Genomic DNA, 26,878 nt, shown 5'->3' with positions numbered 1-26,878 from the left:
TTCTAAGTATATTTTATAGTAGAAAATCATCTATGGATAAAGGAATTACGATATATCAGTTTGTTCATTTAGTCTCATTCTATTTGATGGATGGATGTTACTACTTTAATTTTTTCATTTTATTGTTTTTTAAAAAGAGTTTGTTTTTGTAAGTTTTTGATAATGGGAAATAGTCATTTTATATTTCTGTTTTCCCTTTGGCTGTACTAATTGAGTCAGTTTGGGTCTATTGGGCAGTTCCTCAATTCTGATTATTATTTTTTAAAATTTTAAAAAGCTTATTGAGTCATGACATTCTCTCTTTTTTTTTTCTTTTATAGCCAACACATATCTCTTTATGGTACAAGCTCGAGGAATAATGTTGAGAGAGAATGTAAAAACAATAGGACATATGATCAGGCTGTACACAAATAAAAACACTACACTCAATGGTACAGGTAAGACTGCTTCCTGTTTAATTTTGCTTTGCTTCCACTTCTTACCCTTAGAGTCATAAATCAGTAAACCAAATCTCTTCCGCTCTGGTTCTGCCTCCAAGTAACTTCCTGTTAAAGATGAAGGTCTCCTACTAAGTGCACTGGGAGGGTCTTTCACTGCTTGAGTTGGGACTGTCATGTATTCTAGGGTATATAAGGGTATGATCACCAAGATGATGAGGGTTTTGTATAAAGATACTTAAGTTAATTCTTGCAAACATAACTTAAACAAAATATGAAAAACAGCTTGTACTTTTTCAATTTGCCTACTGTGTTGAAAAGAAATTAACCACAAAGAGAGTAATTTATTCATCTTAGCCATACTGCCATCTTCTTTATGCCCATTCTACTTCCTAAGATGGTTTCCCAGCTATGTCTAGAAAATACTTGTTTTTAGTTATAGAAGAGTCTTAATAATTGTATGGCCTTTGTAGGGGCTAATGGGAGAAATCATATAAAATTGGAAATCAGTAGCTGCTCTTGTCTTTTTAAAATATAATCTGGAAGAAGAATCTCCATCAGAATCACATGAGGTTAAAACCTATGTAATAGGCCAAACTAGCGATTTAATGATGTAAATAGATTCAGCTGCTGTGGGAGGATGCTTGTGCTCCTCTCTGGCAGTGTTTCCACATTGTCTTCCTAAAGTAGAATTGGGTGTTATTTTAAAGGGTTCAGTGGCTGATTATCAGTTGTTGCGTCCACTGTATTCTCATTTTAAACAGTTAAAGTGAAAGACTTATGTCAACAGTTCTTCATTGTGCCACTGTAAATCGCACACACATATCCCCACACCCTAATAGGAAGTCCCTATCTCCCAACCATAGGTATATTTTCTTAAAACGGGTGTTAAGATGGGTAATACTTTTAGACACTTCTAAAAATTCAAGACTGTGACATATTGATTCTTAATTTAATGTCACACATGCTTCTGCAAAATCTGTCCTAGTCATTTGCCTAATTTGTATTATGATGCCGCCAATCACTCTTAATTTTCTTCTTCCTTTTAAGTTTAAAGAAATTTCCTTTAGAAAGACTGTCTCATCTGAGCTGGTATTTTAATAATATGGTAAAAGTCTCATGAACTGGTCTTCTGCATTAATTGGTCTTCTGAACAGTAGGTCAATTTTAGGAGAAGTTTAAACATTTTAAAAGCTTCGCTAAGACTTGTCCTGGTTGAATAAGTTGATGTGAAGGTATTCACTAAAAGTTCAGTCAGCTGAAGTATTAAGCATCTTTAAGTTACTGTATTTGTATAAGTGAGTGCTAATAAAATCTGTGCCTAATCAGGTTCTTTTCCTGGAGTATGAATAAGTTATATGCGTGAATGTTGCGTTTTTGATTAGGAGAACTGGTTACTTGGGCAAGACAACCCCGCCCTCAACCCCACTGCAGCATCCCACAGCTGAAAAAAAGGAAATCCTCTCTTCCCCTCACCAAGTCATAGTTTCAGTGAAGAAACATCCTTTGATGGAAGTTTGCTTTTTATGAACCTTTGGAAATTTTTCACATGGTGGTTCCTTTACTGATGGTGCAACTCTTCTCAGGAGACCGTCAGTTATTGCATCAGTTAGGAATTAGGTTTGGTTGTAAGAGAAACCTGCCTGCAGTGGTTTAAACCCATGAGGCTTCTTGTACAAAGGAAGTCTGGATGGAGGACTGTTTCTGTTGTGGAGAAAGTCTTCACACACTTTCCCACTTCTGCTCTGTCATATAGCTTCCCAGGCTAAGATGGCTGTGGGTCTCCAGTCTCTATGTTTGCCCTTGGGTCATTAGAAGGAGCGATGGAAGGGAGGGAAGAAGAAGAAATAGAGTGCCCCCTTTGTAAAGACCCTTCCCGGAAGTCCCATGTAGTAGTTCCGCTTACGTCTCACTAGCCAGAACTTAGTTGTAAGGGCACCTGGGAATGATAGTCTTTGAGCTGGGCTCCCTGCTGCCCTGAATGAAATTGGGGTTCTGTTACCGAGGAAGAAAGGGAAAATGGAGTTTGAATAGGCAACTGTGAGGTTCTGCCGTGTTCATTTATCTTGAGTAGTTAGTGTAGGTATACTTAGCTAGATATTAGAGATACAAGATGAAGAAAAACATCTTGCTGAAACTGTGCCTTTAAACAGCGGAGTCTTTCTTCCACGTTGTCACATTACCTTTTTTAGGGAAAATAATCTTGGAACTTTAGAACTAGAAGGACCATTACAGATCACCTACTTCAACTCCATTATTATACAGCTGGGAAAACTGAGGGCCCAGACAAAGTGATTGACCCACGGCTGCACAGCTAGTACTAGTCAACCAGGACTAGAGCTTGTCTTTCAGACTTCTGATGCTCTCTGGTTTAGGGATCAGAAGACTCTGGATCTAGTACTTGTTCTTATACCAACTAGCTATTGTATATTTAAAAGATTCAGCAAGTTCTTTATGCCCAGCTTTTTCATCTACCCTGTTTCATAGAATTATTAGAATAAAATGAAGATCTGGCATTTAGCATTCATTGTAAAAGGCAAATAGTACTATTCAAAAATAAACGATCGGGCTCCCCTGGTGGCGCAGTGGTTGAGAGTCCGCCTGCCGATGCAGGCGACACGGGTTCGTGCCCCGGTCCGGGAAGATCCCACATGCCGTGGAGCAGCTGGGCCCATGAGCCATGGCTGCTGAGTCTGCACGTCCGGAGCCTGTGTTCCGCAACGGGAGAGGCCACAGCAGTGAGAGGCCCGCGTACCGCAAAAAAAACAAAACAAAAATAAATAAATAAATAAATAAATAAAGGATTCCTACCAAAAGAAAAAAAAATCCACCCTTTACATGAAGATCTCTAGGTTTCTGAGAGAGATGGAAATGTAAATAGCTACTTATAATGCAGTGATTTATTTCTGCACAGACTTGTACAGATGAAATCTGCCGAAAAGGAGATAATGGACACTAAGGTTTACAAAGAGCTAATTGAGCTCCACAGGAGAGTTGATGAACATGTATTGACTCATTTAAAATTTATCACTTGGATTTCCCTGGTGGTCCAGTGGTTGAGACTCTGTACTTCCAGTGCAGGGGGCATGGGTTCGATCCCTTGTCGGGGAACTAGGAACCCAGATGCCACTTGGCATGGCCAAATAAAAAGAAAACTATCACTTAGATTAGATCTTTAAAATTCTCATCACAAGAAAAAAAACTGTAGCCATGTGAAGTGATGGGTGTTAATTAGCCTTGTGGTAATCATTTCACAATATATACATGTATCAAATCATTATGTTGTACACCTTAAACTAATACAGTGTTATATGCCAATGAAAATAGTTTGCAAAAAACATAATATTTAACACTTACTGGCAAATTGTGATATTTCTAAGTACATTTGATTCCAAAAAGGAGTTTTTAACCCTGTGCCTGAATGTTCTGAAGCACCAAGTGTAAAGAGATGTATGTAAAATTTTTGTAAAGAAACCATGTTCTTTTATAATCAAATGGTGCCTTGCCTTATAGCCCATGGAGTCAGTCAAATTAAGAAAACAAAATGTATTCAGTGAGCAGTTATCAAAACAGATGACAAGGGTCACGCAGCGTTAGAGCTGGTAGGTTTGTTAGAAATAACCCAGCACACTTCCTCATTTGGTGGATGCATGGTCGGAGGCCCTCAGACATCGCCAGACTGACACGACAGGCTAGCAGTAAATAGACTGGAATGCTCATTGAGTTCTGTTACCTGCTTTGAGCTGCCTTTTGCAGGGAAACCAAAGCCCTGGAGAGGTCTCCTTTGGTCCTGTTCTCCTAAGGTCCAGTGAGAGCTGAAGAGGGGACTTGTCCAGCAGTTTTCATTCTGTGTTTCCTTTTCATTTGGTGTGGCTCTGGAAGGAAGAAGGCAGGGGCCAGGTCTCACTGTGTTTTCATTCATTCATTAGATGAAATAATGTCTACATTTTACAGCAGTTGTGGTGGATCAGCCTTCAGTGCATCTGTTATACATCACCTTTTAAAACTCCTGATTTTGAAAGCAGTGGGTTATACTCCACGGGCCTCACCACTTTTGTAGGAATAACGATTTTGTGGGTTTATTACATCAGAGTCTCCAAAAGTTTAAATCATTGTTGGCTATGTTATCAGTTGTGAAGTGTTTATTTGCAGTAAGTTTCTACTATGTTGTAGGTCCTTTATTAGATGCTAGAAATCAAAGGTAATTTGATTTCAATTAAAAGAGGTTTATAGACTAATGGCAAGGGGGTGGATAGCCTTATATACATAATACTTTGGGATGACATAACTACCACTGGACACAGTACTTAAGGGATACAGATGTTTTTATTAGTCTGACAATAAGTTGAGATCCTTATGATCATTTGTAATGATGTAGCCAAGAATAACATGTTTAGCTCCAAAACTTCGTATTTAAAGGACATGAATATACTGATACTGCATGTCTTTAAGTTTGTTTGTTTGTTTTTAACATTAGTTCTTTGAAAACTGATGAAAGTGATCCATGGGTTCTTTTGTAAAAAAAAAATTCAATCATTTTAGCATGAGGATAAAAAATGAAACAGTCCTCCAGCCCTCCTGTTGCCATGAGACTCCCCAAAGGGAGGCTGCTGTTAACAGTTTGTGTTGCAGAGGTGTCTGGAGAGCTTAAAATCTCTGTGAGTTAGGTGTGGATTTATAGAGTCATAGTGTGTGGCTAAGAGAAGGGGCCCAAGCTTTAATGACAAGAATTTATAAATTATTTACAGTAAGAAAATACCCTTATTTAAATTTAACTATGTGACATTAAGAAATTAGGAATGCGTGAGTGTTAATATTTATCTTCTTCAGGATTATATGAAAATGAGCACACACACTGCCTTTGGAACACATAAAGGCAGTGCACTCCCAGGGACAAGCTTATCTATCTTCTGTTTTCAGCTACTACAAATGCATTGTGTAGAGTAGATGCTTGGCTAGCATAGTGGGAGTCCCCATAAAAGCAGAACTTTTTTTTTTTTTTACTATAACTTGAAATTTGATATATATCTAGATATATATTTTTAAAGGGATTTTAAAAAAAGAACCAGAACTTTATTGGACTTCCTTACACTTATTTTATGTTTAGTATCTTTAAATCTTTCAGATATCTATGGGTGAGATACAGAGTATGGGCTCCTAGAGGGGTTTCCATGGTGTTAGTCCGTCCCTATGTGTCTTGGCATACAAAACAGCTAATGTTCACTGAATCCCCCCCCCTCCTTTGTCTTAGAGGGTTTTCCTTATCAAATGCTTTCCAGGGCTCCTCTGGAGAAAGGCATTGGGAAGGATTCTGTTACTGGGGCTTTCTCACTTCCTGGTGGAATAGGCCTTAGCCATTGTACCATCATTGGTCCCTATTTATCATGTTGGGGTTTTCTGGTAAAACACTTACCTTAAAGCCTTACTGATGCCTTTCCAAATTTGTAAGGTGTTTCCACTTATTCATAAGGGGTTCCGCTCTGCAAGGCCCCTTCCAGAAGGTGGGCCTGAAGGTGGGGTGTGTCTCTTTGCTCCAAAGTGCCATCCTGGCTCCCAGGCTGCATCCCCATCTACTATATATATATATATATATATATATATATATATATATATATTTATTTATTTTTAAAGAATTTCTTCAGTTTACTTTATTATTTATTTATTTATTTGTCACACCATGTGGCTTGCAGGATCTTAGTTCCCTGACCAGGGACTGAACCCAGGCCCTTGGCAGTGAAAGTGTGGAGACCTAACCACTGGACTGCTAGGGAATTCCTGTCATCTACTGTATTTTGATGATGAGTGAATATTTATGTTAGGCCAAGCCATGGACGGGAGGTGTTTAGTTTTCTTTGACTCTTCTCACATGCTTCATATTCAATTCCCAGGATTCTACCATGACAGGGTTTAGCTTTTACAGTTCAGTAAGGCTGTGATTTTGACCTTCAGCCTTTTGCTTGCTGGCCTCTGTCTGACAGGCCTCTCTTTTAAGTAATATGCCTGTTCTCCCCTTTTCTAACTCTGCATGCAGGCCAGTTCTGATAGGAATACCTCTCTTATCAGAGCAGATTACTGAAGACTGAAAGTCTTCACATTTTCCTAAAGTGTCTACTAGAACTTCATTTCCTGTGGGTACAGGGTTTGTGATCCAGAAGACAGATGGTAGTTTAATCAGCGGTTTCCATTTCTCATCTCTTACTCACCACATGTTGGTCTCATTCTCTCAGACCAACTTCCTCTTACATAGCAGGAAGCTGGCAGGTCATGGTTCCCAGATTTGCATCTCAGAACTTTGTTCCAGAAGGGGACTGAAATGTGAGCTCCTTGGTTCCAAGTTTAAAATTCCCAAGGCTCTGACTGTTCCAGGTTGAGTCAGGGGCTCATTTCTAAAGCAGTCACTCATAGCTGAAGTTCCTGAATATGCATATGGGCTGGGGATTGTTCTGAGCACTTGTACACTTATCTTTCTGAAATCTGAAAATGACAGCATGAGGTAGGCGCAGATGAGAAACTTTGTTCTCTTGCTTTGTACCACAAAGCTAGTGCGTGTTGGGGCAGGATTTGAACTCAGCACTTGACTTTGGTGCTCTAAACCGTACCCTCGGTGTTCCATAATTTGCTGACTCTAAAGATAATGGACCTAATGTAATAACAGCTCCAGGGCTCTCTAGAAACTGCAGCCCACGGGTTGGGAATGACTAATTTAAGGACTTTAAATGGGCTGTATTACAAAAGTCAGTTGAGTGGGTAAATCGCAGTTTCTCAAGTGTGAGGTGGTGAGAAAACATTACTCCCACCCTCTGCTCTGTGGATGTGGAAGCAGTGTGCTGTGGCTGTGTGGCTGTCCAGAACACCCTGGGCTGTTTGATACTGGAGAGGATCCCCTGGGGTACTTTCACTCCCTCTTTTTTTTTTTTTTTTTAAACATCTTTATTGGAGTATAATGGCTTTACGATGGTGTGTTAGTTTCTGCTGTATCACAAAATGAATCAGCTACACGTATACATATATCCCCATATTCCCTCCCTCTTGTGTCTCCCTCCCACCCTCCCCATCCCACCCTTCTAGGTGGTCACAAAGCACCGAGCTGATCTCCCTGTGCTATGCGGCTGCTTCCCACTAGCTCTCTATTTTACGTTTGGTAGTGTATATATGTCCATGCCACTCTCTCACTTTGTCACTCCCTCTTTTGAAGTGGCTCAGCTGGGGGAAGGGTGGGAGCACCTGTTCTCTTACAGTCGCAAATGGGCCTGCTCTGTGTGTACGCATGGATCAGGCCTTGCTGCTCCCCAAACCTGTCCCAGGTTCCCCCAGGGAAATCATGCTGAGAGGTCCCATCTGGCAGCGGTGAAGGGTGAATGGGAGAGTAGTCACGGCAGCTGTATTTTGCTTTTCTCTAGTTCTTTATAGATAATTGCTGTTAAGTACTGCTGCAGATTGCAGATTGTAGTCTTTACACAGTGACGGTGACACATTTCATACTAGGAGCAAAGCAAAAGACAATTTTTTGGTTGTAACTTTTCTCTCTCTCTCTAAGATTATCCTGAAGGCAATAATTCAAGTGATTATCTTGTTCAAGCAACAACGTATCTTCCGGGAAACTTCACATATTCGCCATACCTCCCCTGCCCAGAAAAGCTGCCTTACATGCGTAAGTTTCATCTACTTTTGACTTAACTATTTGCTTGTATTATAATAAAATAAAATCGCATGGTTTGAGCACACCACCCTCAGGCCATTATTGGGGGTGCTCATATTCATATCACGTAGCATGTTATTTGACTTTTTTTTGAGGGGGGTGCAAAGCAATTTTTTGGGAGGGGTGGAGGATTGAAAAGCTAAAGAAAAAGCTTATGCCTTACCCAGAAGTAACCTCACCTCTATTGTGAGTTTGATGTGTATTCTTAAAATTATCCTTAAAATGATTTTAACATTATCTTTTACATAGATAGGAAATTAGAACGTTTCAAAGGTTTTAAGAAATTATATAAATGATTTTAAAATTACATTTCATTCTGTAACTTGCTTTCTTAATTATTTTTTGAGAACTGTCCATGCTGATACATAGAGATCAGTTTATTTCCCTTAACTGTTCTATAGTGTATCTTTGAATAATTGAATAAATGTGCCACATTTCATTTACCTTTTTCTCTGCTGATGGAAATTTAGGTTGTTTCCACTATTTTGCTACCACAAAGCAGTGATGTAAGGAACAACATCATACAGATTTCCCTGTGTGTGTATACTTGAGGGTTCATGCCTAAAAATGGAATTGCTAGGTAGGCTGGTGTGGTTGTACTCCACAGCAGCGGTACCAGTTTATATCCCCAGGGGCAAAGCATGAATGCACCACTTTGATACTGATGGACTTTAAAAATTTTGCTATTCTTATAGATAAAACACTTTTTGCTATTGCTATGACAAATCAAAAAAGGTATCTTGTTTCAATTCTTACTTTCTTCATTACTGGTAGGTTTGAGTGACTTTTCCTGTGTTTGTGAGTAGTTTTGAGTTTTCTCTCCTGTGACTCAGTTACCGTTTTATCGGTTCCTTATTGGTTAATTAGATTTTTGTATTGATCAGTGGGAGTTCTTTATATATATTCCAGCAGTGACCTATTGTCTGCTATATGTGTTGCAACTGGCTTGTCTTTTCATTTTGTTTATGGAGTCTTTTATTTTATAAACATTTAAAATTATGTTTCTAAGTGTATCAATCACAGTATTTAAGGTTTTTGCTTGTTTTGGTCTTAAGAAAGCTTTCCTTATTACCCCAAAGCCATACGAATACTCTTTTATTTCCTTCCAATAATTTTACAATTTTGTTTTGAATTTTTGTGTATAATATGAAGTAGGGATCAAGATACTGTATTTTAAACATTTTTTTCCAAAATTATGAAGATAATACATTATCGTTTAAAAAAAACCTCTGTAATCACTCAGAAGCCACACGGCTGTTTTTTTGCAGTTTTTTATTGTTTGTGTCTCCCTCTGATTTTAAGCATACTTTGTACATATAAGTTAGTACCTTGATTTTTATGTAATTAAAATTCAAATAAACTTTTTTTTTTTATATATATATTTTTGCGGTACGCGGGCCTCTCACTGTTGTGGCCTCTCCCGTTGCGGAGCACAGGTTCCGGACGCGCAGGCCCAGCGGCCATGGCTCACGGGCCCAGCCGCTCCGCGGCACGTGGGATCTTCCCGGGCCAGGGCACGAACCCATGTCCCCTGCATCAGCAGGCGGACTCTCAACCACTGCACCACCAGGGAAGCCCCAAATAAACGTTATTTTGAATTGCTTATTTATCCACGTGTCTTAATGTCCTCAGTATCTAAGGTGTGTTTTTTATGTCTTTATGTAACTTTTCTTTATTGAGGAAGTTAGTCTTTGCCTGTCATGTTTGTAGGATTTTTTCAGTATGTTGTTGATAGATATATCTGTAATAAAAAGTATGATTCACCTTTTATTATCATCTAAGACCATGGTTCTCACGCTTTAGGGTACATTGGAATCACTGGACAGCCTTATAAAACACACATTGCTGGACCCACTTTCAGAGTTTCAGAGTCAGTAGATGTAGAGTGGGGTCTGAGAATTTTCATTTCTGACAAGTTCCCAGGTCGCTGATGTTGGTGATCCTTGGGCCACAGACCCACTGATCTAGAATTGATCCTGGCTGTACCGTAGCTTCCATAATTCTTGGACCCAACCCCTAAGTTTCTGATTTTATTAATTGGATGCAGGGCCTGAGTATTTAAAAAAAAATTCTCAGCTGATTCTAATATTGTTATCTCCTTGCTGTCCCGTAATAGAGAAGGAAGCTATGGTTTTTGTGGCTATGTATTTGTCGTTACTTTGTCACTGCAGCCTTGGCTTTCTAAAAATGAATATTTTTGTCTGTGTAGTACTGAAACCACTGGGTGTAATGTTATGTTGAAATATTGATTACAGTAATTTCCTTTTCATAATTTGCATGTTCAAGGATTTATAGTTTTAGGAAATCTTTCTGTTCTTGGTTTAGTTGCCATTTTCTTTCTTTTTTTTTTTTTTTTTTGCACGGTACGTGGTCCTCTCACTGCTGTGGCCTCTCCCGTTGCGGAGCACAGGCTCCGAACGCGCAGGCTCAGCGGCCATGGCTCACGGGCCCAGCCACTCCGTGGCATGTGGGATCCTCCCAGACCGGGGCACGAACCAGTGTCCCCTGCATCAGCAGGCGGACTCTCAACCACTGCGCCACCAGGGAAGCCCGCCATCTTCTTAATTAGTGCTTTCTGGATACTAATTAAAGTCTGTTTCAGAGCGTCTGCCTGCCAGGCCTTCCTGCTTGCCCTCCTCTTCCCCGGCCCCATAACTCGTAAATACTCCTGTCAAGTGCTTGAAAGATGGTGTCGCGGCTGTTCTCACTGCCTTTCGCTGACTCTCTTGGGGTCCTGCTCCTCCCCTCTGCTCCCATCAGTCTTGCATTCTTCTGCAAGAGAGGATCACACCTGTTTGGCCAGCTACCTTTTCACAGAAGGCCTCCTCATGGCTCTGCTGGCTTTGGGTCCAGCACCAATCCCTTGTCCAATTAGCTGTGGCCAGCCTGATGGGATGGTTTAGTAGAAAATATGCCCACACACAGATAACTCCTTATGAAGGGGCCTGGCACGAGCCATCCTGGAGAGCCCCCTCACTAGTCCTGTGACCACTGCAAAGTAGAGCCTCAGTTTGCCTATCTGTAAAATCTGGGATTATATGCCCACTTCACAGTGTTGGAGGATAAAGAGAAGCACAGTGCTTGAAGCTTGGTAGATGTTAATTTGCTGTTCCCTTTCCTTTTCCTCATTTCTTTGAATGATGGAGCCAGATTTTACGATGATCAAGGGAGTGAGAAACCTAGGAGAAATCTGTGGAGTTAAGGCATTTTTTACTTAGCTACGCATCCTTCATTTGTTTTTAATTAACAGAATTGTTTCCCATTGATGAAAGAGAACAGCATAATAAAATACCTAAGTATAAAAATCTTATTGTCATATCACACAAAATAATTGAATACCATACCTCCCCAAATAATAGTCAAGGAGAGTCTGTGTAAGAAGATGATCTACTTAGATGAAAAACATTCAAGTATGTATAATACTGAATTCCTATAATCACCAGAAGTGAAGTTAAGGCTTAAAATTGTTGTTTGATTATCTAGCTGTAACTTCTTTTTGATTTTTGCTGGCACTGGATTACCATAAAGATGAAGTGTGAACTTCTCCAGTTGGAATTCACATAAAGTTGATTTCATGGATTTCAGCATTATTTCACAATCAATTACAGTGTAAAATCTATTTTAAATGTTATTTGTACAATATGAGTGAATACTTCTTTGTTATTGTTAGTATTTATAGATTCTCCAGAGGGTAAATCCACTTTCAGTTTTATTATATTTATGTGACACTCTCCGTGCTAACAATTCACTTTATCTAGAGCTGAAAAATAATAAGTGCTTAGCATGGATGTTTTGATTTTCTGGATGAGGTTAGAGATGGAAAATGTCAGTTGTGCACTTTGCATTAAAATGAAGATGGACTTGCCTGTAGATTTCCTATCTTTTAATTCCTATTCAAATAGAGTGCATTTGTAATGACTTTTATATATTTTGTCCTTAGCATTTTTGGAATAGCTGCCTTTGCGGTTTAACCCTGATAGTTTCTATAGTTGCTAGCCTTAGGAGCATAACAAAAGCTACAAGGACTTTTTGAGATGAATTTATAAACTTCAGAGAAGCTCAGGTAGTGCTTAATGTAACAAACCATCATGCCCACATTTATTGTAGAAAAGAGTGATGGGGGCCATTGCAGAGGAACGGAGCAGTCGTGACGCGCCTGCAGCCGCCGCTGTGTTGTTCGCAGGGGCAGGCGGGGAGAAACATAGCTGAGTACGTGCCTGCCGGCTGGAGCTGGTGACACATTCAGAGGAAGAGTTGTTCTGTGACGAAAGGGAGACAGCAGTTTCCTTCTGGAAGGAGAGACTTCAGAGAGAGGGGACATTGGAAGTGGGTCTTGCAGGATGGTTCAGCAGGTAGCTGAGGGGTCAGTGTCCGAGCACAGGAGGCCCTGTGTTCTGAGAATGGGGAGTGGTCCACTGTGACCGGGGTGGGTGTGTAGTGGGATGTGTGCTGCATAGGGAGGTGAAGGGCCCTGTGTAAAGGACTCACCAGCCCGAGGGCTGCCTGGGGTCCATGAATCTGTCGGCATCTGTGAGGTGGGCATCAGAGGGAACGGAGCCCCTGAGAGTGTGTGTAGAGGGTTGGTTTACAGCCCGGTGTGTATCTCTCTAAGATAAGGGCACCTGGTTTTCCAAGGGTCTAGGGACAAAAAGGGGTAAAAACAAAAACAGAAAACACTGCTTTTTTAAAATAATTAATTTATTTATTTTGGGCTACTTTGGGTCTTCGTTGCTGCGCACGGGCTTTCTCTAGTTGCGAGTGGGGGCTACTCTTCGTTGTGGTGCTCGTGCTTCTCATTGCGGTGGCTTCTCTTGTTGTAGAGCATGGGCTCTGGGCACGCGAGCTTCAGTAGTTGTGGCACATGGGCTCAGTAGTTGTGGCTCTCAGGCTCTAGAGCGCAGGCTCAGTAGTTGTGGCGCACGGGCTTAGTTGCTCCGCGGCATGTGGGATCTTCCCGGACCAGGGCGCGAACCCGTGTCCCCTGCATTGGCAGGTGGATTCTTAACCGCTGCGCCACCAGGGAAGCCCCAGAAAACACTGCTTTAGGGAATGTAACCTTCATCTGCTTTAGGTAGGTACATGGTGTGACTAGGATGGTAGTTTGGAAAGATGATCCTGATGAGAAGTTGAAAATGGGTGAGCATGGGGAAGTGCCAGGATCTGGAAGGGCCGTGAGGAGTTTCCTGCAAGGCCCCCAGAGAACAACGGGCACGTGCTGGGGCTGTGGTGCAGAAGAGAAGAGACGTGGTGACCAGCTGAGGGATCAGGGTTGCTTTCCAGGTCTCTGGCTCGGTGGCCGTTAACTGAAACATATAATACGAGATAAACCTCACATTTGGAGAACGGGGAAGTGAATGAGTTCAGTGTTGGACCTGTTCTGTTTAAAGCTCAGGAGAGTTCTTCTGGGGTCTGAATTTCTTCAGAGGGATCTGGGCTGGAGATGAGAGGAGGTGAGGTCCTGTGAGTGGACCCCTGGAGAACATCTGTGTCCGAAGGGCGAGGGGAGGTCAGTAAAGAAGGGAAGGTAGCCAGGGACATAGGGGAGTCAGGGGACGGTGTTCCAGAGGACAGCAAGGAGAGGGCTCCACCTTGTCACATACCTCAGAGCAGGTAGAATGAGGGACTGTGAAAGGCCATTGAATTGGGCACGAAGAACACTCACGGAACCACAGTCGGCACAATTCCAGTGGGGCGGCAGCGTGAGAAGCAAGATATACTGTCCTGAGAAGTGACTCAGAAGTCTGTAAAAACTAGTTGGTTTAAAACAAGGACATTTGGGGGCTTCTCTGGTGGCACAGTAGATGAGAGTCCGCCTGCCAATGCAGGGGACGTGGGTTCGTGCCCGGGTCCGGGAAGATCCCACATGCCGCGGAGTGGCTGGGCCCGTGAGCCATGGCCGCTGAGCCTGCGCGTCCGGAGCCTGTGCTCTGCAATGGGAGAGGCCACAACAGTGAGAGGCCCGCGTACCGCCAAAAAACCCCAAAAAACCAAAAAAAAACCAAGGCCGTTTGGGACTTCCCTGGTTGTCCAGTGGTTAGGACTCTGCCTTCCACTGCAGGGGCCCCAGGTTCCATCCCTGGTCGGGGAACTAAGATCCCTGCAAGCTGCATGGCGTGGCCAAATAATAATAATAAATGAATAAAACAGAAGTTTGGCGGGAAAGGAAAGGAGACTGGGGGGAAGGAATCTGTGGAGGAGGTGGGATCAAGGGGACAACGTTTTAGGAAGAGATGGACTTAAGTGAACTTTAAGTGCTGTGGGTGTGGAGGGGAAGACTCTGGACAGATGGGGAGTGAAGGGAGGAGGAGGGAAGCATCCAGGAAGTCTGTATCCTGGAGAAAGTGACAGGACACAGAATGTGCTCGAAGAACTGGCCTTGGAAAGTAGTAAGGGGACACCTCTTGCCCTGAGGTGGGAGTGACGTTCATTTGGAGATGAGGGGGAGAAAGTTAAGGGGGTTCAGGCCTGTTGCTTCTGTGTTCCTAATAAAGTAGGAGAGGCCACATACATGTGAGGGGGCGGCCAAGAAGGGTGGAGCAGCTTGTAAAGGAGGAGTAGATATTTTGAACGTTGTAGGGCATGCAAAGTGGAGTCAAGCAATCATAAATGAAAAGGTGCTCACTAACCGGTTAGCCAAGAGAGCCCTCCCTACCCCGTGGGGGTCATAACGTACAAAACATATAACGCTTGTTTCTGCTGAAAGCTTACTATGTTTAAGGCAGTAAATTAGGTCCTGTCACCTCAGTGGTGGGATTATGTGCTTACGTGATTTTCTTCAGTGGTATTTCTTGGGTGAAGAATTTGAGCATGGAAAATTGTTAATCAGGTGTGGCAGGTCAGGAAGGGAGGGGAAATAACAGTGTTTGTGAGTATATGGGTGTGTCTTAGTCTGTTCGGACTGCTATAGCAAAAATACCATAGACTGGATGGCTTAAACAGCAAATATTTATTTCTCACAGTTCTGGTGGATGGACATCTAAGATTAAGGTGTCAGCAGTTTCAGTATTTGGTGAGGGCCTGATTCCTGCTTCATAGATGGCTGTCTTCTTGTTGTATCCTCACATGGTGGAAGGGATGAGGGATCTCTCTGGGGTCTGTTTTATAATGGCACTAATCCCATTCATGAGGGCTTCATCCTCATGATGTAATCACTCCCCAAAGGCCTCACCTCCTAAAACCATCACATTTGGGGTTAGGATTTCAAAATATGAATTTGGGGGGTGGGGAGAACAAACATTCAGTCCATTGCTGTGACTGGGTCAAACTCGTGGAGCTGGGTTTCTCTACTTGTGGTCCAGAGATGATCTCCACCAGAAGCCACGGGGATGCTGGTTAAAAAAACCTGGGTGGCCACAGAGGTCGGTTCAGAGGCTGAGCCACCAGAGCAAGGCCCAGACCACTCTGGGCAGCAACTCCTGTTGCCACTTGGCAGAGATCACAGCTCCGACCAGATGTGCCCGGAGGTGCCACTCCTGGGGTCCTTAATGCCAGAAGCTTCTGCCAGCACTTTTACTGAAAGACAGACAGTTTTGCAGAGTGCCCACGTCCTCATGTTCACTTCTGTTTCAGAGTCACCTTTGGGTGCATCTTGTCATTTGACTACTTCTCTTTGCTGGAGAGGTTGGGAGAGTGGAGAGGTAGCTTCTTCCTCTGGGAGGCAGGACTCAGTGGTGGGCAATTCAAGCCCCTGAAATGTGTTCAGGTAAAGCTGAGTGTCCACAAACATAACCCACGCATGTCTACCGACACAGGGGCTTTGAGAATGGGCCTGGGACTTCCATTCTCAGCAGGCAGGCCCGGTGATTCTTGGCCACTCCACCAAAATTAATCAGCTGCTTTATTAGGAGACCATAGAGACAGGAAAAATGTGGAGACAGCAGAGAGAAGCTGAAGCCAGAACTGACTGGCTTTCAACTCTGAAACTGCCAGTCATTCTAGGTGACAGTGGCGCTCAGGGTGTGAATGTGGAGCTGGGTGTTACATGGAGGATGTCCAGGGAGAGGAGGGCACCTCTCGGTGAAAGTGGCTGCATATTGGAAGGTGGTTCGGCTGAAAGTCGTAAACTTCAAAGGAGGTAAATTTATGAAAGAAGGAAGTAATTAATTTTTGTGAGGTGTAGGTATAATCTGCAGAGTACCTTCTTATATGCCTCACCCCCAAGATTGTGGACCTCAGAAAGTAAGCACTGAGCACAGTTTGAAAGGAAGAATAGTGTTTCACTTAAGATGAGGAGTGGAGGTGGTATTCTAGAAAAGACATTGAGATACAGTATAGGGAAACTTCTTGGCAACTGAATGGTTCGAGAAAACACATTGGAAAAGGCCAGAGGGGTATGTGATATACCATATTTTCTTGACAAACCACATCATTAATTTCATAATGGCTTCTTGGAAACAAGAAAGAAGCAGTACATTAAATGCATACACTGTAGGGTATGTCCTTAGGTCAGAATGCTAAAACATGAATGACGTGTGTCTCAGAACTGAGGAAATATAGTAAGAGTGGTGGTGGGTTATGACATTAAAGGAGATTGTCATTTTTTCAATAGTCAGGGACTAGAGAACAATTTGGAAGAATGTAATAAAGGGTATGAGGCCTCCAGATGTGGACCAAGGTTCACTGGAGGGATTACAAGGCAAAGCTGGGAGCAGATAACAAAGACTGTTAACTAGAGGTTACAGACAGTCATTCGGAGTAAAGCAGGAGAAAACAGTGAGCCAGGGAGGAAATTGGGTGTTAGAATTGGGTGTGTTGTGGCCAAGATTAGGCGATGAGAACTTGGACTGTCCAGGAGGCTGGGTCATCTACATGTGGGACATTTTTTTTTTTTTTTTGCGGTACGCAGGCCTCTCACTGTTGTGGCCTCTCCTGTTGCAGAGCACAGGCTCTGGACCCAGCCGCTCTGTGGCACGTGGGATCTTCCCAGACCGGGGCACGGACCCATGTCCCCTGCATCGGCAGGCAGACTCTCAACCACTGCGCCACCAGGGAAGCCCCTGTGGGACATCTTTTGTACGAATGTCTTAAAGGCATATTTTAGCACCTGATGGAGCCAAGGTTTGGAAATGCAGGGAGGAAGGAAGCAGAGGGAGGTGAGACGGGATTTGACATGGCCAACTCTGCCATTCCTGCTCATCTATTCGTGCATCCATTTGTTCATCCATCCATCCATTTATTCATTCACCCATCCTGTGTCCAGGCATTGCCCTTGATATTGGAGATGTGTGACTAAAAAAAACCACGCTGTTTAGAATACTAGGATTTGGTCACTTCAAGAATAATTGAGTAAGAAGTTGTTTGTTTAGGTAGACGTTATACAATTTCAGAAGTTGAGAAGCCAAAGGAAAGCACTGGACATGGGCAGTTTCTAGTGGTGGCTTCAAAGGCGGCTGTGTGTGACTGAGGGACATGGGCAGTTTCTAGTGGTGGCTTCAAAGGCAGCTGTGTGTGACTGGGGGCAAGATGACTCATGGAACCTTTCAGCCTCTGAGCTGCCCTTGGTCAGCTGCCCAGAGGGTGGGGGAAGGGATGTGCCACCTTATCTTAAAAATTGTTTTCTGACTTTGGAAAAGAATTCACCTGAAGGGATATTTCTAGAGGAAATTCAGGGGTTTCTCTGACAACGTCATCAGGTCTTTGGGCAGTGCACACTGGGAACCCTGAGGGTAAAATACTGACAAGAGCCAGAGTATCCAGAATTAGGCTTTAGATACCAAAAAATGCAGGTAGGCCCTAAACTGAGTGAAGTAGTCACTGAAGCTTGTTGATTTATGGACAAAACAGCTCTTTGGCTAGAGATGATATGCCTTACATTTTTTTCTTACATTTCAAGTAAAATTTAAATGCAGGTAATTCATATGTATTGAATATTTCCTATTTTAAGAATTATACTTTAATAGAAAAAATAATATCCTAAACCATGTCATGTGATATGTTGTAATCTACACAACCATAAACTTTTGATTTGGGCCTGTGCTGTTCCAAACGGATCCCAGGCCACTCAGGTCCCACTTCCCAAAGCAGGAGGCATCGTTGCACGTCTTGCCAATTCATGCTGAATTGGCATTAGAGTGAACGTGCCGTGTAACCAGTGGTACAACCAAGTTATTCCCTCCCACACAACACAGAAGAGGTTGGCACCTAGGCTTTGTTGCGCAGCCTGAGAGGTAGCTCACCACTGACTGTCTTCTTCCACTTTCCTTCACGGTAAGTGGCAGCCTCTCGTCTCTTAGGCGTCCAATTTTCCTGCTCTTTCCTTTCTAACCCTGGTCCCACCTTCCAAAGGGTGAAAATCACTATTTACATTGTTTATATTTGTGTGCTGAATGATTGCACTGCTGGGTAAATTGATTTCAGCCAATAGATAGTTTTTTGACCTTTTAATTTCTAACTGGGGGGAGAGAGCGTGTGTCCCCACTGGAAAACCTCAGGTGCGGCACAGAGTGGAGGTGGGGATCTTTCCCTGGAGCTCACTGGGTCCTTCCTCTTCGGTTGCCCTTGAAATCTCAGCAGGTGAAGTAAAGGGGGCTGGCCTGGCTGATTGCTTACTTCTTTGCAAGTAAAGCAGGATGCCTCCTCTCCTGGCTTTAGAGCACTGGAATGCTTCCTTTTTTTTTTTTTTCTTTTTAAAATTTTTATTTTATATTGGAGTATAGTTGATTTACAATGTTGTGTTAGTTTCAGGTGTACAGCAAAGTGATTCAGTTATAAATATACATATATCCATTATTTTTCAGATTCTTTTCCCATGTATGTTATTATAGAATATTGAGCAGAGTTCCCTGTGCTATACAGTGGGTCCTTGTTGATTTTCTATTTTATATATAGTAGTGTGTAAATGTTAATCCCAAGCTTCTCATTTATCCTTCCCCCGACCTTTCCCCTCTGGTAACCATAAGTTTGTTTTCTAAGTCTGTGAATCTGTTCTGTTTTGTAAATAAGTTCATTTGTATCTTTTTTTTTTTTTAGATTTCACATATAAGTGATATCATATGATAGTTGTCTTTCTCTGTCTGACTTACTTTACTTAGTATGATAATCTCTAGGTCCATCCATGTTGCTGCAGATGGCATTATTTCATTATTTTTTATGGCTGAGTAGTATTCCATTGTGTATAAATACCACATCTTCTTTATCCATTCCTCTGTCGATGAGCAATAGGATCGTTTCTATGTCTTGGCTGTTGTAAATAGTACTGCAATAAACATTGGGGTGCATAAGTGTCTTTTCTCTGGATACATGCCTGGGAGTAGGATTGCTGGATCATATGATAGCTTTATGTTTAGTTTTTTAAGGAACCTCCATACTGTCCTCCATAATGGTTGTTTACATTCCCACCAACAGTGTGGGAAGGTGAAACACTTTCTTGAGTGAAACCTGGAGGGGACACCTGGTAGGTAAAGGAGATGAGAGTAGCCTTAAGTGGGTGCAGTAGGGAGGAAGGACTTGAGGTCCTGACCACAGGCTCCCCTCGAGAGGTTCTTTCCACTGGGGGTAGTTTGGAAACAGTGTCACCACTAGCTCATCTTCCCTGTGCCTCTTCCTGGCCACTCTCTATAATATGCCCCTTTCCCTTCACTTTCTATGCACAGGAAATAAGTATTCTTTCTAATACCATGTGTTGACTAGCTGGAGCTGGTATATTAAATTAAGAATTTGCAGATTATGACCTGTTTGAATAAAGGGGCATGAGCCCCCCACATGTGGTTGGCAGGTAGCTCCCTCAGCATCTGAGCTCCCGCTTTGGGGAGGTGGAACCCACAGGGTTGTTTTGATGGAAGGTGCAGTTTCAATACACCCACACCAAGGAAGTAGAGTCATAAGCTTTCTTACTTAAGGATCCTGGGAGCTGCGGAGGAGGGTGCAGAGAGCTGGTGGGAAGGGCGGTCTTCCGTCCCAGGAGGTGAGAGCAGGGTACCAAGCCCCTGTTTCTTATAAGGTGCTTGGGGCAGAGGTCACAAAGGTTTCTTGGCCTTAATTCTAAGTGGTTGTTTTAAAAGGTGCCTCTGGAAAAGCAAAGTGGGAACTTCCTGTGGGAATCCTAAACTCAAGCCCTTATCTAAACTTCCAGACACTGGATGTGAGCAGGGTTATCGCACTGTGAAATGCCTAGGCAGCGACTCAGAAAAACAAAAGTTGTTTTTCTCATCACAATGGATCCCGTGATGCCTCACCATTAATCTTTAGGGAAAATCATAGGCACTGTCTGGACGGTGGAGATAGTAAAAGCCCCTGGCAGGGTTTTGATCACCCAGCACACGAAACATTTGAGCAAAGCAAAAGTGCCATCAGCGATATCACTAGACAAATGACAATTTGAAATCCTGCCTGTAACCACTCTCCTCCCATTAGTTGGGGTCTAGCCAAGAAGATAAATCAAAGCCCTTGGATAAGGTTAAGATAGGTATTTGATTTAAAACTTAGGTGAGATTGTGGAATACTAGTACCACATCTTGGGCCATCTTTTGTAAATTTGTCTGAGTTTGTCCAGAAGTATTAATATACACACAGCAGGTGGTGCCCCTTACAGCACATACACCTCCTTCCTGGGCCAGTGAGTAATCTAGAGCTAAACGGTTACCCAAGCTGTCTGCGCTAAAGAATCACGCTGCTGCTGCTGCGCTGAGGCTGGGCTTTGGTCTAACAGCCCAGAGTGCTCGGCCGGCTTGGCTCCCAGGTTGGGGTTTGCTGTAACGACGTGTTGTTTTATGCTCAGTGCAAGGTCACCTTGAGGCGCCTCAGTCCTGTTGAGGGTAGTAGCAGACCTACTCCCAGTATAATGCGGGTGAATGTGGCAGGCTTTGACATGAGGGGGCAGAGAGCTGAATTGGGGGTGTCTGTTCAGTGATGCAATTGTTCTCAGGGAGACTGAAGTGCCCTGGGGTGAGCAGACAGGACTCCGGGGTGCGGGGAGGTGGAGGGAAGGAGAAACGCGTGGAGAACCATGTGTGTGACGACACCGGGGCCTGGGACCCACAGTGGGCACAGGCTGCGGGATCAGGGAAGCCAGAGGAGTCAGGGTCCCCCCCCCCCCGCCCGGTGGCAGAGCTGCAAGGCCCAAGATGGTGGGGATTATACTCCTTGGGACCAGGTGTGGGTCCTGTTCCTCCATGTGTGTGGTCAGGGCATCCATACCCATGTCAGGGAAAGGTAGGGTTAAGGGGCCACCACTAAAAGATTTTTAAGAAAGGTTGTTCCAGTAGTGACTTCTGCTATCCTACTTGCTATGCCTTGTAACTTACAGGGCGCCCTTCATTTATGTTTGGAGGGGTTCAGGGAAGCAACGTAATTTGGCCCCAGTGTCAGTGAGAGCATCCCAGTGGATAATTAGAGAAGTGAACAGGTGATTGTCCCCAAGAGGAGGGACAAGCTCAGGGAACTGCAGGGTCCCTAGGGCAGGGGCCTTGGTGGCTGTCACTCTCACAGATCAGGGTGTGGGATCCTGGGTTCTGCTGCTGGGGCGGGAACATTCCGAGAGGCGACAGCATCCTCCTTCGGGATGGGACCACAGTCTCCTGAGGAGCCTGCAGCGCCTGAACAAAGGCTTCTAATGTGCATTCAACTGTCCCGAGATTAAGTCATCAGGGACCCTGATCTCTGGAGCTGCCAGTATGGAGAGCTTGTTGCTCATCTTGTGAGGGAGGCCGAGCTTCTTCCTTCTGTCTCTGTGGGCTCGGAGGCTTGGAGGGGTCTCTTTCTCTGTAAACAGAGCTCGGAACCAGTTCCGAAGACCCCTAAGAGCCAATCAGTGCCCTTCTCCCTCTTCTTTTGAACAAATTTTTCTAAAAAATCTTGCATTTCTATCACGGTATAGTTCGGTGTCTCTGTTCCTCGTTCACACTGGCCATCGTTGGATGTTTTGGTATGACGGATTCTAACAGGGAACGCCTGGGACAGAGGTCGCCTTTTCCCTAACTCCTGTGCTGCCACCTCCCATTCTAGGGGGTCCCAGTCAACTGCTGAGGGTCAGGGTCCACCTCCACCTCTACCGGTGCAACATTAGCAGATGTGTTGGGGCAAGCTCCAGGCCCTGAGAACATGGCCTTCACGACTTGGCATGTAGATATGCCACTGTGCTGCGTAACGCCCAAGCCGTGGGGGTCTCACAGGCTTCTAGTAGTTTTTTAACCTCCTCTGGGGACGTGGGAGGAGCCGGTACCAAGCGCTTGGGGCCCCACCTTTAGCAGCATGTGATGCACTCGCCTCGCAGCGTTTTGCCTCCCGGGTGCCACGATGGCCCTGCTAGCGCTGCCTCCTCGGGGGTTAGGCCGGCTCCGCAGGCTCAGCACCCGGTCCTGACCCGACACAGGGGGCCCAGCAGCCGGCCTGCCCCTCCGGCTCCAGGGCCCTGGAGAGCTCTCCTTGGCTCCCAGTACGTCATAGGCTGCCCCCCAGCCCTGTCCCTGCGTGGGGGAAAGAGGCAGAGCCTGACCGTCCAGGTTAGCTCGCCTTGGCCCAGTGCCCAGACTTGCATATGTGATGGTCGCCAGTCACCTCCACACCTGACCCCGAGTGGGGTCTCCTTTGGAGAATAATGGGAGACAGAGCTGCTTCAGACTGGGGCCTGCTGGCTCGTCTCTGCAGCGGAGTCTGACCTTTTACAGCACCAACAGTTTAGGGTGGGAATTATCAGCAGAGCCTGGCGGCACAGCACACAACAGTGCAGCGCAGCGGCACTGACCGCCAGCCAGCAGTAGATCCTCCCAGGGAGACTGAGCAGTCTGGAGGGGGAAGAGAGCCACCCGCAGCTCCAAGGCATCCGATGGGCGTACAGACTGCGCCCACGATCCCGTCCTCCTCTTCAACTGTATTCAGCAGCTGGAGCTGCTGTACTGAATTAAGAACATGCGGATTATGACCTGCCGTGTGAGGGGGCACCAGCCACCCTTACTGGTTGGCACGTAGCTCCCTGGGCGTCCGAGCTCCCGCTTTGGGGAAGTGGAGCCCAGGGGGTCATTCTGATGCAAGGTGCAGCTTCAGTACACCCACACAAAGGAAGTAGTGTCTCAGGATTCACTCACGGGTCCCAGAGGGGGCCAGGGCACAGTGAGGCGGGGGAGTGCCGTCCTCCACCCCAGGTCACCAGCCAGCAGGAGATGGAGAGCAGGACAGCAAGCACCTAGGACTTACAGGGTTGCCGGGGTGGAGGTCACTAACTTTTTGCGGGCTTAACTCTGAGTGTTTATTTTAAAAGGTTCCCCGGGAGAAGCAGAGCAGGCACTTAAATGGTGGGAATCCTAAACTCAAGTGCTTCTTCTTCTTTTTTTTTTTTTTAAATAAATTTATGTATTTATTTATTTATTTTTGACTGCATTGGGTCTTCGTTTCTGTGTGCTGGCTTTCTCTAGTTGTGGCGAGCGGGGGCTGCTCCTCACTGAGGTGCGTGAGACTCTCACTGCGGCAGCCTCTCCCACTGCAGAGCACGGGCTCTAGGCACGCAGGCTTCTATAGCTGTGGCTCATGGGCTCCAGAGCGCAGGCTCAGTAGTTGTGGCACGGGCTTCAGTAGTTGCAGCTCACGGGCTCCAGAGCGCAGGCTCAGTAGTTGTGGCGCATAGGCTCAGTAGTTGTGGCTCGTGGACTCTAGAGCACAGGCTCAGTAGTTGTGGCACGTGGGCTTAGTTGCTCCGCGGCATGTGGGATCTTCCCGGACCAGGGCTCGAACCTGCGTCCCCTGCGTTGGCAGGCGGACTCCCAACCACTGTGCCACCGGGGAAGTCCCTAAACTCAAGTTCTTATCTAAATATCCAGACCCTGGGTGTGAGCAGGGGTATCACACTGTGAAACGCACAGGCAGCAACTCAGAAATAAGTGGTTGTTTTTTCAGAGAAACAAAAGTTGTTTTTCTCATCACACCACCTCTCCCCCGCCACCTCCACCTCCACTAATTAGTGTTTATTTTTTTCTCTCTCTCTTTCTGATCACACACTTGCTGTTTCCAGCCATGGCGCTGCCTGTCCTGGAGCCGGTCCCCCATCCCTTTATACCCACCCCCAATAGTGATGTTGCTATTACTCCTGGCATGACAGCCTCATGCCACTGGGTCATCTTTGGCCTTCAGCCAGCAAGATATTAAGATTTCAGATCAAAGAGCAATAAGCACATAGAAAAGCTGCTAAGGGTCTCTGAGGAATGTGAATGGGGGGGCCGATGGAGAGGGAGGTGAACTTCGGGTGCCTTGGGCATCAGGGATTGTAAGTGATGGACACCAGAGGCCCTGTCTACTGAAGAGAAAGATATAAGGCCTGCCTCTTAATTTGCTGGCACATGTGTGTTCAAGATGAAAATTAAACTGCAAATGATACTGGAGAAAACTGCTGACAATAATGTTGGTTACAGCTGTTGAAGCTATAAAGCTGGAAAAAGGCAAAAAAATTGGCTTAAAAGTGCATAAGGAATACCAACTTCAGTTCCTTATATGAACGGCTTATTATTTAGCCTAATTACTATCATTTTAGGAATTATACATACCATTAAATGCATCAGATTTATTTGTGTGAATTTTGTCTTATTACAGTGCTAGAGTCTGTTTTGTCAGCTGAGTCATGGTAGTCTGTACTCACATTGACCTATGGATCTTACATTTGATCTATCCTTTCTGTGTAAGTTCCTAGGTTACTCTTTAGGTAAATCTGACCTTTCTAAGATTAGCTACTTTGCATATCTTGTCACACTAAAGGATGGGTATTTGGTTATAAAAGACAGCAAACATTGTCAGGAGAACAGGTAGACATTAGAAGATCACAGATTTTTTCCTAGCTTACTCTGTGGAACCTGGGCATTTACATTTTGAAATACTTCTCTCTAGTATGCCTAAGTGCTTAGTGGAAGCCACTGACAGACGTTCCTTCCTACTTAGGTTGAAGAGGGGATGGGAAGACGAGTGGCTGTGAAACCTTATAGAATATAGAATAGCAGGAAGAGAGGAAAGGAAAGAGGCTCCCTCGAAGAGGAACTGAGTGTTTTACAGTCATCCCTCAGTATCCAAGGGGGATTGGTTCAAGGACCCCCAGGGTACCAAAATCTGAGGATGCTCAAGTCCCTTGCAGTCAGCCCTCCATATGTGGCCTCAGCATCCACAGATTTCAACCAACCTTGTGGATATGGAGGGCTGACTGTATGTGTGGAATCACCGCCACTGAGCTCAGAGGACTTGAAATGGGAAACCTCAATAGTTGTTGGTTTGTATTTCATGAGACAAGGAGGTGAAAGAACTTAGTTTTGTTAGTCCTTAGTTCTCTTAATTCTTAGTTGGTTTTGATGGAGGTAATGGAAATGGTTTTCCATCCAAGAGTCATTCCTGTTTCCATGGTATACGTTAGAAAAACTGTTAGTAAAAACATTTCTAGGAATATCATATATTTGTTAATTTGGAGAGTGAGTGCTTAGTAGACCAGGAACATCTTAGAAGTTTATAGTTTTTGAGTTTTGCATGTCAAGGGGATGCATGGTAGGTGCTCAAAATAAATTTGTTGAATTGTGTTTGTGAATTCTCTCTCTGAAGAAATGTCAGTAAAGTAGATGACAGTAATAGTAGCTGAATTTACTGAATGTGTACCTTTGTGCCTGGCATTGTTTCATCTAATGGATACAACCACAGCGGGAGGCAGGTATTACCATCTCTTTTTACAGATAAGGAAACTGAGGCACAGAGAAGTTAGATAATTTCCCCAGTACATAGAAGCTAAGATTCACCTCCCCGTCAAACTTAACTGCTTAATTAACTCTTACGTACTGTGTGTTCATTGTCTCCTGTGTTGATTATGTTGAAATGAAAAAATAGTTTTTAAATACTTGAATAAATTGGAATGATAAGCTACATTGTAATGACATGCAAACATTTCCCAAAGAATATTATAATCACCATATTACTCAAAAGCAAAAAGTTTAAGTGCTTTGATTTTCTTTGGCTGATTTACCAAAGATAGTAGGATGACCATATAATTTATCATCCAAGCTAAAACTGAAAGGTGATATTAACAATTATGTGGTGATAACAGGAATAAATGGTACTGTCCCAGCAACTACATTATGCCATCACCCTACTGATTGTTGTTTGTCTGACTTCGTATTAAAACAATTCTTCACATTTTTGACCTTTTAGGGGGATTCCTCAATGTCAATGTAAGTGAAGTCAGTTTTGATGAAATTCATCACCTCTTCTCCAAGGATTTAGATATTGAACCAGGAGGTCACTGGAGGCCTAAAGACTGTAAACCCAGGTGGAAGGTGAGGTCCATTTTTTCATAAGTAGTGTGACTGTTACTATGCATTTGAGGAAAAGTGTGTTTGATTCAGAAAATATAGTCAAATCCCTTTGTCTTGATAAATTTAAGACATCAAAATGTTTGTGTTTAATGTGTAAGTATTCACAGTCCAAATGTGAGTTAATCGTGTTACCTGTGAAGATGAACGGCACCTGTGCGTATACAGATACATGCTCCTGTGTTCAGTCTCTTGGAGATCCTGGTGATAAGTACCTCGCTTGAGATTGGCTTGGAAAACAGATGATTTTTCCTGTTCTGTTTGGAAGAGAGGCTGTGATTTCTTTGCTTCCCGCTGCTGTCCCTAGTGGTTACTGACACCTACAGGCATAGCCCCACCAAGGCCTGGAAACTGGTTTCCAGTTGGGCTCAGCATTGGGGTTCCTGAGTCCCAGCATTCTAAAAACGCTGCTCGGTGGTCACTGCAGGACACAAAAAGAAGAACTTCGGGCTCTTCTTTGCCTCTGTTTCAGAAGGCAG

General features: G+C 44.2%; 1 protein-coding gene across 1 annotated transcript in view; it reads left to right on the top strand.

Moving 5' to 3' along the window:
• Positions 1 to 26,878, top strand: part of B4GALT6 (beta-1,4-galactosyltransferase 6) — a 64,724-nt gene that overhangs the window by 18,646 nt on the left and 19,200 nt on the right. Inside the window, exons 2-4 of the mRNA XM_060118526.1 lie at positions 321 to 437; positions 7,975 to 8,088; positions 26,239 to 26,363. Of these exons, the coding sequence (XP_059974509.1) occupies positions 321 to 437; positions 7,975 to 8,088; positions 26,239 to 26,363 (356 nt within the window). The remainder of the gene's footprint in view (positions 1 to 320; positions 438 to 7,974; positions 8,089 to 26,238; positions 26,364 to 26,878) is intronic.

This window comes from Mesoplodon densirostris, chromosome 15, assembly GCF_025265405.1.
Source record: "Mesoplodon densirostris isolate mMesDen1 chromosome 15, mMesDen1 primary haplotype, whole genome shotgun sequence".
Lineage (NCBI taxonomy): Eukaryota > Metazoa > Chordata > Mammalia > Artiodactyla > Ziphiidae > Mesoplodon > Mesoplodon densirostris.
Note: the sequence above shows the minus strand (reverse complement) of the source record. Positions and strands in the feature narration are given on the sequence as shown.